Below are 12,045 nucleotides of genomic sequence, written 5' to 3' on the forward strand. Positions count from 1 at the left end.
ACTCAATTTTTAACATAAATTAAATTTAAGTTGAGTTGAGTAAAGATGGATCTGGTACTGATCAACATTAATCCATGATTAATGAAAAAAATATTTAAATTTATTTTACTTTTTAAAAAAATAATATTGTTTTATTTGAAAAAAAATAAAAAACAACATTTTTTAGATTAAGACCTTGTTTGCTTTTACATTTAAAAAGTGCTTTTAAAAAATTTAAATTTTTTATTTTAAATTAATATATTTTTTATGTTTTAGATCATTTTGATGCTTTAATATCCAAAATAATTTTTAAAAAATAAAAAATATATTATATTAATATATTTTTAAATAAAAAAACTTTAAAAAATAATTTTATTAACTCTCAAATATGCTGATGCTGGACGGCGCTGGATATAACACTTGGCTAGAAGCCGTTGAAATTAAGCAATATATATACTTTAAGCATCGTCCCGTTCGCTAGCAAGATAGATGATGATAACAACTCCCCCATAAACGATAAATAATCGTTATCATTGCACATAAAAATTACAGCAGATAATCAGCCACCACTTTGAAGCGTGCATGCGCACTCACCCACCATTTGTCTCTCCTCCTTCGCCATCAATATCCCTAGCAAGCCAGAATAAGTATATATAACTACACAACACCAGAAAAAAGTAGAAAAAAAAAAAAAAAAAACCTTCCTTTTTATCTCTCTGATCTCCTTTCCGGCTTCAATCCTTCTTGTTTCCCTCCCTCCTCATCTCATGCAGATGCAAAGCAATTGAAGAAAGGTGTACAGAGGGTTCTGTTCTTAGAGAGACTTAAAGAGAGAGAGAGAGAGAGATTTGTAAATAAAGACAGAGCTGCGCTAAACACATGCAGAACATGAAACCAAAACCACCCATGCTCGTATACTTCGTTATCTCCCTCATCCTCTCCCTCCCCCTCCTTTTCTTCTTCTTCTGCTTCAAAACCACCACCTACACGCCACCCGGAAACCCCAACTCTGACCTAAAGATCCGGCCCGGGTACACCACGTACAAAACCTACATACAACGTCAGCTAAACAAGACCCTCAATCCAAAACTGAGAAAAATATGGACAACCCGTGATTGGGACCGCAAAATCCAAGTCTTTGCTGACTTCTTCCAAGTTTTGAAACAAGAAAACCTTCTCTTCAACGAATCCAAGGCCCTGTGTATCGGTGCCCGTGTAGGGCAAGAGGTCGAGGCCTTACGACGCATCGGCGTGTCGGACTCCGTTGGTATGGACCTGGTGCCGTATCCACCCCTCGTTGTGGAGGGTGATTTCCATCGCCAGCCGTTCGATGATGGGACTTTTGACTTTGAGTTCTCAAACGTGTTTGATCACGCTCTGTTTCCGGACAAGTTCGTTGGAGAGATCGAACGGACGTTGAAGCCCGGCGGGATATGTGTCTTACACGTGGCGCTTTCTAGAAGGGCTGATAAGTACTCGGCCAATGATTTGTACAGTGTTAAACCGTTGGTTAAATTGTTTACGAATTCTAAGGTTGTTCGTGTCCGGAAAGTTGATGGGTTTGGGTTGGATACAGAAGTGGTGTTTAGGAAGATCGAAAAACAAGATCGGGAGATGATCCGAGGATCCCGATGATTTCGTTTCTTTTTCCCCCCCTACGATTTGTTTTCTTTGAATGAATTATTATCAATCATTATTTCTTAATTTCTTTATACAAGTTTTAATTTCAGCTGGCCCATCTTTTTTTGTTATTTTTCTAGAATCCTGCCTGTTAATTTATTTTTATCGTTGTTCCTGCATATTCATGCATGACCCACTTAACTGGCTCCATTATTTTTTACCTAGAGGTTTGGATTGGTTGAATTTGACATCGTACGTGTTATCATCATGCCCATCAAATATGTTTTCGGAATTTCCAATGTTTTTTTTTTATCCTAGCTTTTCAATATCATATTAATAGTTAATATATTATTATTTCAATATATTTTTCAAATAAAAAATATTTTTATTATCATAGGTACCCAAAACACCAACGGTTTGGTCAAGTGAAACCAAGGAAAATGCTTAGGGATATCCATGCCGTGAAGTATAAAGCTTTTTTGGGGTTACTCTTTAGCAGACAAAAGGAAACTCGCACCATAATACACTCTCTCGTCGATGTCGTATAACATATTGTTTTAAGATATATATATATATATATATATATATGCTAATAGTCAGATTCTTGTTCTGGGCCATGCAAAAATGGGGAGAGCATGCATGCATGATGCTTAATTGGTTGCTTTATGATTCCCCTGCCAGAGACACAATTTGTCTACTGCTATGCTTTCTCGCACAAATTTGTCCTTCAACTCCCTCCAAAAACCTGCTAGCCAAGTGCACGACAAAGTAAATCCCTGGCACCTGTCATGGGGAGGCTGGCTTTGAAGGCTCCATTATTGCTGAGCTTCATCCAGTCTTTATGAGATTTGACTGCAACCTTTTTTCTTTAAATGGAGTCCATTGAACAGTCAACAGATCCAAGGAAAGGCGCCTTGCAACAAGTTTTTAAAGATTTTGGCGAAAAGAAAAGGAATATTGGTAAACCCAGCAGACTATCAATCTTCGAATCTTAAGTTGAAACTAGGGGTGTTCATGGTTCGGTTCGGTTTAGGCTCAAAAAACCAACCGAACCGGATTATTATCTGCTTGGAAAAAATTAACCGAACCGAACCGGAAACCAGTTCAAACCGAACTAGTCCGGTTCGGTTAAATCCGGTTTTTTTAGAAAAAAACCGGGAAACCTAATCCCATCATATATGCGTTTTTTTTTTTTGTTTTCTTTTAAATTGGCTTAGCCTTACATTAAATTAAGCTTTAAAATTCAAAGCAAACAGCCGCAAACTGATGTTCAGCTTTTTAAAATTTACATCCTGCGTAGTTTTTCAGCAACAACAACACAACTCTGTTTCTCTTTTATACATGGTTGATTTTTAATATGAATTGACTAACTTTTAACATGAATTAAATCTGGACATGAATTTGGACAAAAAATAAAATCTCACAGAGATGCAAATTGGCTGACTTTTAAAATATGCTTTCCAAAGTGCTAAATCAATGCAATATGCAAACGCATGATTAAATTTGAACACCTCAAATTAAAAGTCCGTTCGCATTATAAAAGTTAACATTAACAAGCAGATACATTAGCAACTAGCAATAAATTATCTAAAACATCCGGCATAGTTTGAACTTTGAAGAAAAAAACCCAGCAACGGCAGCATCCAAAAATTCCAGCAACGGTAGCATCCAAAAATTCCAGCAAGGATAATGCTATAAAAAAAACACTAGCAAATTAGCAACATATTAGAGTTCAACTATTGAAAGAATTAAGTATGCAAAATTTTAAAGGGAATTAACAATGCAAAGTAAATTAATTACCTAAAACAATTATATAATTATTTCTATTAACTTATTCGGATTTTCATTGAATTATTTCACTCCCCCGTATGGATTCTCACGCAATCTCTCTCTTATATAATTATTAGCACTTAACAGGACTAAACATTATTATAAAGTGAATGAAAGAGCATGTTGCTCGAAATCAATTATTCCAAACAGGGCAGGATTCAAAGTCTTTGTTGAATGCATGGAGAATTGGACATGATCCACCATAAACAAAAAGTGATGGAGGTTCAATTAAACTCAAATAAGACAACCCCAATGGAATATTTGAATCAAGTATGAGTCATTCAGATCCAAAAATCAGAAAGTGATGCAGGTTCATACTATATGACATTGAACTGTCAAAAAATCAGCTAACTTTCAAATCTAAAATCATTCAATAGCACAAAAACAAAAATCTAATCTAGAATGAATAATTAATTCAACAGAAAATAGATTGATAACTAAACAAAGCAATCAAGATAAAACAAATTGATAACTAATAATAAAAATAAAAAAATCGATAATACAGATCAAAGCAATCAAAATAAACCGATAAATATTAAAGTTAACAATGCTAAACAAAGCAATCAAGAACTCAATATCAACAGATCCAACACAAATCAACAGAAAGGAGAAAAGGCCAGGAAAAAAGGGGCGAACCTGAAGAAATATGTAAAAACCCTAGCTGCAAAAGAATAGAAAAAGAAGAAGTAAAGGTCAGAGAAATGGATAAACACTTAAACAAAATTAACACCTGAAGAAATATGTAAAAACCCTAATGGAACAAATGTTATAAGTACAACTTACAAACACACGAAGACCAGAATTAACACATGGATAGACAGTAATCTTTACCTCTTTGACTCTTTCTGCTACAAGTGAAGAGAGATGCCAGGGGTTTTGTTCGAGTTTTTTTTTTACTGCAAGTATATTAGATGAGATGTAGATGAGTGGATGGGTGCGGAGATGTGGTTTATTTGCTTATTGATCGGCTAGAGAAAAGACATATGCTGAGGGTAAGAGGCAGAGAAGATGGAGATTGAAGGGGAAAGGAGGAATGTGAGAAGACTTTTTGGTTTGGGTGTGGGCGGCAGCTAAGGAAGTGAATGGTAATGTAATTTAGGTTTAGATTTATTATACTATTTATACTAGGTCGTTTTTAAATGTAATTTATGGGTTGACCGGTTCGGTTCACCGGTTTTGGTGGTAAAACCAAAACCGAACCAAACCGGAAAGATTTCTGGGTTTTAGTAATCGGTTTGTCACCTCGGTTCGGTTTTCTCGGTTAATTTGCCATCGGTTTTCTCGGTTTTTTTAGTTACTCGGTTTTTTAGAACACCCCTAGTTGAAACCATTCGAGTCAATGAGCGTGAAGGACAAGGTTGAAACCCCCGATTTCAACGAAACAAAGCATCTAGACCTCAATTTTTTCTTTCGATGTCCTTCCACGGCCATAAGGAAGAAAACAAGACCAGAGAGATTGAATGGCCAAATGCCTTGCTTTTTTACCAAAAAAGAACAGGAAACGAGAAAAAATTCAGAACAAAATTGAGGTTCCGCAGGCCAAGTCATAGAAAACAACAAAAATCCCAGTAGGAATACAGACAAAACAAGACAATAGGGTGATCAAGGGTTTGCTTGGCTGTCTGGAACAAAATCAACAGGCTCATTTTCAGTGTCCTCGAGCTGGGAAACTGTTAGCTTGGCCTTTTTATATCTGCTTGAACTTCTAAGGATTCTCTCCAAGGTCAGGCCTGAACTGTTACAAGAAAAAAAAAAAAAAAACTTCAGAGATACTGAGCATGTGGAAACAAAGATAAATATAGAACTGAACTTCGTTGCAAAATGCAAAGTGTGCCCGGGGTTTTAAAATTTGAAGGTTTTCTTTTCAGATGGAAAGGTAAAGAAATATGCATCTCATCATAGGCCCTTCCTCCATAAGTTAGGAAAACGCACCAGAACAAATGATTGATACCAAAAATATGCAGCTAGATACAACCAGGGATAGAATTTGTTTCACTTTTCTCTACTTACAGTGGTTTTTTGATGTTCTTTCCACCACCTTCCTTGCTTTTCAAGCAGTAATATCCTGTGGCAAATTTCACGAGGATGACAAGACAAGTTCCAGATATCAGTTTAAAGATGTCTGTGCATCAATGCTGTGTTTGAGGAGATCAGACATCTATTAACTAGCATAAACTTTTAACACAAAGGAAATCAGCAGCGAGTGAAGAACCAAGCAGATACTCTGGGAGCAGCAAAAATACAGCATGGTCCACAAAGGTGGAATTTACAGAATGACTTCTGAGAATGCATTTTTAGAAGCACAAGAATTTATCACTAAATTCGTGTTGAAGAAGATTGGCAAGCATGATTAAACAATCTCTCAGAGGCCACCAGCTTTCAAAGACATGAATAGGAGCGCCTTTTAAAGTGGTGGGTCAATTTGGTAACCTCAGTGACTCAGAAAGATAAATAAATTTTGGGTGAATTACAATAAACCTCCCAACATATCATGAAATTAGTAAATTACAAAAACTGACCAAAAGTTGGAAGATTTGACAAGAACTCCATTTATGTTCAAGAAGCTATTACAAAAGCCTCCTTTTATACCCGAAATGACCTTATTTACTATTTCAAAAACAAAAATAGTTAAATTAAATACTTGAAACAATTAGATAAAGAATATAAAAAAATATCTAACCAAAATTGACAAAATAAAAAATTAATCATGTTCATTTTTTTTACTGTTCATGGTTTAATCTTGTTAAGTTAATTTTTTAAATTTATATGTTCTTAAAAAGAGTAATTCATGGCATTTTAGGTACAAATGGGGGTTTCTAATACATCTTCAAACTTTTGGATGGTGTTTATAATTTCATGATAACCTAGGGTTTTTTTTGTAATTCACCCATAAATTTATGAAACAGCACCTCAGAATTCATATGCCTCGTTCATTCATCTTTAAAGAGAACACTAATGTCCTTCACCCTGCCCTGTCCATGTAAAGGACTGCTTATTTCCAAATTTTTCTTAGAGTTTTCCACTGATTCAAAATGCTCAAGTGTTGTTCCTTTGTCCAAAATAACAGTTGTTTATTCAGACGAGAGGAGCAGAATTATTTTATTTTTGTGTGTGATTTTTCGTAGACAAGGGCATTTCTCGGCTTTTATTTTATGTTTAGTGTCGTATGAGTCCTCAACTAAGTAGGCCCAGGTAAGGAAAAGTTAGATTTTCTTACAAAAGAATCTAAATGACCATCTCCTTGATGGACTTGGAGTACTAGGAACTCTATAATCTATTTAAAGGTATGTAATTATTCAAGAAAGACTCAGAGTTTTTGAATAAATGTTCCGGCTATATGCTTTGTGATTATGTGATGAAATCTATCTTAGGTGCGATTCATAAGATCCCTGGGTGTAATGCCTAGCTCTCTCTTCCTAGGAGCGACTCCTGGAAAACCTACTACGACTAGCAGTTCTACTTTCAAGTTTCAGCAAACAAAGCCCCTTAAATCTATCTCCAATTTCAGTTTACAAAGTCGTAAACCCTTTCTTCTCGAATTTAAGGTGGTAAATTCATCATCCACCATCAAAACCCTCGTAGGACAGAAATCTCAAAGCTGTTCTGCATCAAATGTCCTTATCCAACATGGGTCTGTTAGTTTAAATTTTAAACTGAAAGGCTGCTGTAACAGAACTTACCAGCCAAAAGCTCATGATGCAAACGACCATGACAGGCACTAACAAATCAATAAATCAACAAAACTCATGCAAGATTAGTAGATTACCATTTTGAGATGAGTTAAAATCTGAATTGCTTTCTCCGTCTGAGTAGTCAGAAGACAATGAATTATCTGGAGTTCTAGTGCTGGAATCTGAACTGTTAGTTCTCTCCTCTGCAGAATGCTCATAATTATCATCCTCGAATATTGTCCCCGATTTTCCTATCAAGCTCTTTTTATGTTGTGAACTATTTACAACACCCTCCACATTAGCAGGGGAAACTTCTCCACCATTCGTTTGATTGTGTTGTTTATTTGAGCCATGCCCTCTAGCCCTTGTTTTTCTAGAACTTTCCAAGCTAGAATATGAGGCAGCAGAGGGTTCTTTGTTGTTCTTTGCAAAGGTATTGGTGACAACGAGCCCCAAAGCACCAGCTTTTCTGCCTTCTGCAGGAGTGGAACTGATCTTATCAGACTTGCTAGATGGTGAAACTTTAACCCCGCCAGCTGGAGGCTTTTCTCCAATTCCATCATTCACATTTAACCTTGATGAACCATGTAAATCAAATGATGGAACACGAGAAAGTGCATCTAGCTTCTTTTTCTTCTTGTTAGAATTCATACCACCAACTTGTTTTGCTTTTGTTGCTTTGTCAACAAGCACCTCACCAGAAGCAGCAGTTTTGCTATGGTCTTGGTTAGGCACAAAGTACTCGTTGAAGTTGATCCTATCGCTTCCACAGGAAACTTCCATACCATGACCAGCTTTGTCGGAATGATCAATTTTAGATGGACAACCATTGACAGCAGATTTGACTACATTCTCAATCACATCATCAATTTCTGTATCAGTAGCTAGACGAAAAGTACTTGCTGCATCCATTTCTAACACCACTTTCCCTTTCTTTGCAGCCATACTGTTTTCCTCTTTATTTCCATTATCATTGGAATCATCCCCATTCACTGAATTATGAGGCTCAGTAGGAGAAGTGTCAGCCACAGAACTATTAGGTTCTGTACCTGATGTTGGTGTCCCGCTTAATAAATCCCTTGTCCGTTTGGACTTCTTTCTTTTCTTTGATGGTGTCCCGCAATTCACAGCTTCACTGGCCTCAACTAATTCAGAAGTGACCACTACTTCTTTATCCACTTCCAATACCTCTTTCCCTTCCTTTTCCAGCAGATTGATTTCCACCTGATTAACTTTATCATTGGAATCATTCCCATTCACAGCTTCATGAGGCTCAGTTGAAGCAGCGTCAGCAGCTGCAGAGATATTAACATGTTCTGTACCTGATGCTGGTGTTCTGATTAACAAATCTGTTGTCTTTTTGGACTTCTTTCTTTTCTTTGATGGTGTCCCGGGATTCACAGTTTCACTTGCCTCAACCAATTCAGAAGTGACAACAACTTTATCCATTTCCACTACTTCTTTCCCTTCCTTTGCATGCAAATTGCTTTCCTCTTGATTAACTTTATCTTTGGAATCATCTCCACTTGCAGCTTTATGGTGGTCGTTTGAACTAGTGGCAGCAGCTGCAGAGCTATTTGCATTTTCTGTACCTGATCCTGGTGTTCTGCTTAACAAATCCTTCATCCTTTTAGACTTCTTTTTTTTCTTTGATGATGTCCCGGGATTCACAGCTTCACTAGCCTCAGCCAATTGAGAAGTGACAGCCACATCTTTATCCATTTCTGATACTTCTTCCATTTCCTTTTCGGCCAAATTGCTATCCTCTTGATTACCTTTATAATTGGAATCATCCCCATTCACGTCTTTATGAGGCTCAATTGAAGCGGCGTCAGCAGTTGTGGAGCTTTTAACATTTTCGGTATCTAATGTTAGCGTTGTGCTCAACAAAGCCCTTGTCCCCTTAGATTTCTTTCTCTTCTTTGAATGTGTCCCAGGATATACAGTTTCACCAGCTTCAACCAATTCAGAAGAATTAACTGCTTCTTTGGATCTCATGTCAGATGGTTTGCACTTCTCATGTAGCATAGATCCAGGGTGCAATGCCTCTCTTTCCCCTTCAAGACCATTAACCTGATCAGTTGCAGGTCTCTGACTATCGTCAAGGATGGTATTCTTTGGACTCCTTTTTTTGCCAGTGGATGCAGCAGCTAGTTCAGGGGCATCATGTCTACTTTTTGCATTGGTAGTATCCGTGTCACTCATATCAACCCCTACAAAAGATCACCTTGAATATCAGCAATGTCTCTTCATCTCTCTCCTTTTTTTCCCAATGGATGAAACAGGAAATAAACATTAAAATAAGCAAGCACATATAAATTTGCACAATCCACAGACTCACCTTGTGAAGAGGGTCTCCCATCTTCTTGGACAGGATCTGTGTGTTTTTCCTTCACAGAGACAGCGCAAGACTCAGAAATTGTTACTCCCTGGACAGGAACAGGTACTGTATCGGGCTCTTTGCAGAAATCCTTGGGGTTAACTTCCATGGTCTCTCCTGTAACATCGGTGAATGAAGGAACATCAGCAGTTTCTAGATTAAGAGGATTTACAGATTTCTTTTTCTTTTTCCCCTTCCCACTGCCTTGAGAGGCTGCTGGCAACCTGAGACCATCCAAAGTTTCAGAAGATAAACAGTGTAAAGCAGTGTGTGCATTTTTCTGATTGTTTACTAAATGGTGCTGAGAGATTGTAGGGTGCTTGGATATCTCTTTATTAGAATCAGAAAGGACAATTTCATTCTCCTTGACAGAACCATCACCCCTGTTTTCCTCCTCAATCTTACGCCTTTTATTCGCAGCACTCTCTTGTTGTGATTCATTTTCACCAGATTGACATTCTGAAGCCTCCTTTTCTTTTCCAGCAAGGTCATCTGTAATATCCTTACTTGTCCTCTTCCTTTTATTCTTTTTCTTCGCACCAGATCCTGTTGTGAGAGCTTCATCTGATGGTGCACTGCCTTGCATATCACCAATCCCGTCCCCAGAACCCCCTCCCACACTTCCAGTTGGTGTTGCTTGTACTTCCTTTTCCTTGCCAGGTTCATCATATTTCTCCAATATAGGAGGATCTGACCCATTTTTGTCATCAGCCAGTGACATAACCTTGCGGTAACAATCACCTTTATATGCAGCTATGCTTGAATTATTTAATTCTTCGTTTCCAGCAAAATCCAAACCTAGCTGTTCAGCAACAGAAGCCTTCTGTTTTGCAAGCCGACTACTCTCATCTAGCTGCAGGGATAAATCAACAACACTGGAAAAGCTTTTTGGATGGCTATCAGGGAGAAGGTTAACCTCGTCAGTTGAACCATTGTTTGTGGTACCAACCAGAGCTGCTAGGTTGTCAATATTCTCCTCTATAGTAGAAGCATCAACACTAACAAACCAATTTTTACCGGTGCCATCAAAGGCACTCTTTACAAACATGGATTCTGATAGATGGTAAAAGATCCCTCGACGTTTTACCTGGAAATTTGAAGAAACAAACTTTAATCAACAGCATTATGACACAGAGACACACAGGAAAAAAAATTATTAATACCTTCAAAGCATGAATTTTAATGTCCCCGTTGGTCGGAAAACAGAGCTTGTGTTCCTGAAGTATTTTCTCTGCAGATTGACAAAGACATCATAAACATGTCGAACAACATAGAACATGGCAAACAGAATATAAAACCATTAAGACAAATAAATACAGCAGTCGCGCATGGTAAATCAAACAAAAAATATAATTTTCTATGATATAATCCTTTTAATTGAGTGGTTAGGATTGGCAATCGTTACATTATACTTTGTAAAAAAGCGGGAAAACATACTCTTAAGGTCGGAGACAGTGTCGGAAGCGGAGACAATGAAGGCGAGGTGAGTGTCGAGAGTGGTGTCTATGAAGACAGTGTAGAAATCGGCCATCGATACTGTTTGCGATGTTGTTAGGTTTTGGCTTTCCTTTCGTTTTGAGGGGATGGATGGAAGGTCAGCAACCAGGCACTAGGCAGGCGCAGGAGGGGTTTTTTCTTCTAGTACTGTCAGCGTGTATTTCTATGGCGGCAGATGGGAAAGGGAGTAGAGGCGTTGCTTTTACTAATCAAATTTTATTTGAATACAGCTATCACTTTATTGGGAGTTTTTTTTTTTTAATTATAAAAAAGTTAGGAATTAAAAATGTTAATGTGTATTGGAAAAGGTATTTTTAAAATATTAAGAGTGATATAATAAACAATATAATTTTAAAAAAAACAATATTAAAATTGTAATATGATGGTTCAATTTATGTCATGTTAATTTACAAAACTTGTGATACAGAATATGATAGCATGATAAAATTTAAATTAAAATAAAATAAAAAATTTAATTTTAATTAATCAAATATTAAATGTTGAATTTTAAAAAATTATTAAAAAATCCAATAAAAATTGAATCAACTAAACTTAGATTGATGGGTCAAATAAGTCATGAGCTGCACCAAATTGTTTCCAACACAAAAAATGATGCTCGCCGATGGTATTATTTTTCAAAACAAAAATAAGAAAAATTGGAGACCCAAACCAAATCTAATAAACCTAGTTAATTTAATAGTCAAACAAGAAATCATCAATAATCAATTATAAAAAATTAAGTCGTCAATATCATACTTGAATGAAAAATAAAAATAAAAGCTCTTTAAAGACTTATCACCGCTCGTGGACACAAACCCACCATTTAAAAAACCCACCAAAATAGTTTTAACACGCAAAAGGTTACATGACAATATCGAAAAAGAATGTACGTGTTGCTAGAGCAACGAACTTAAAAACAAACCAAACACAAAATCATAAAGTATGTATGTTATGCTTATATTTAAAAAATTAATTTAATTTAACTCAAAACCAAATATTTTTTAAAAATAATAATTTTATTGGTCTAATCCATAATGAATCAAGGCATTTCTACAATACTTTGTCCAT

General features: G+C 36.5%; 2 protein-coding genes across 4 annotated transcripts; one reads left to right on the forward strand and one right to left on the reverse strand.

Moving 5' to 3' along the window:
- Nucleotides 1-468: 468 nt before the first annotated feature.
- Nucleotides 469-1,715, forward strand: LOC118033525 (uncharacterized). Its single transcript, XM_035038539.2, has one exon. The coding sequence runs from the start codon at nt 859-861 to the stop codon at nt 1,612-1,614; it is 756 nt and encodes a 251-aa protein (XP_034894430.1). The 5' UTR covers nt 469-858; the 3' UTR covers nt 1,615-1,715.
- Nucleotides 1,716-3,093: 1,378 nt separating this feature from the next.
- On the reverse strand, nt 3,094-11,188 carry LOC118033526 (uncharacterized). 3 transcript variants are annotated; one of them, XM_073411605.1, is made up of 9 exons: nt 10,918-11,188; nt 10,644-10,711; nt 10,430-10,567; nt 9,442-10,333; nt 7,196-9,313; nt 5,440-5,494; nt 4,261-5,164; nt 4,066-4,090; nt 3,094-3,291 (listed from the first exon to the last, which is right to left on the reverse strand). In XM_073411605.1, exons 1-7 carry the CDS (start codon nt 11,009-11,011, stop codon nt 5,032-5,034), a joined length of 3,498 nt encoding a protein of 1,165 aa, XP_073267706.1. In that variant the 5' UTR covers nt 11,012-11,188; the 3' UTR covers nt 3,094-3,291; nt 4,066-4,090; nt 4,261-5,031. The 3 variants fall into 3 exon arrangements, with proteins under 3 accessions (XP_073267706.1, XP_073267704.1, XP_073267705.1); XM_073411603.1 differs by having other exon boundaries at nt 9,442-10,567; XM_073411604.1 differs by having other exon boundaries at nt 3,094-3,305; nt 9,442-10,567.
- Nucleotides 11,189-12,045: the final 857 nt, after the last annotated feature.

Source organism: Populus alba, chromosome 10, assembly GCF_005239225.2.
Source record: "Populus alba chromosome 10, ASM523922v2, whole genome shotgun sequence".
In the NCBI taxonomy this organism is placed as follows: domain Eukaryota; kingdom Viridiplantae; phylum Streptophyta; class Magnoliopsida; order Malpighiales; family Salicaceae; genus Populus; species Populus alba.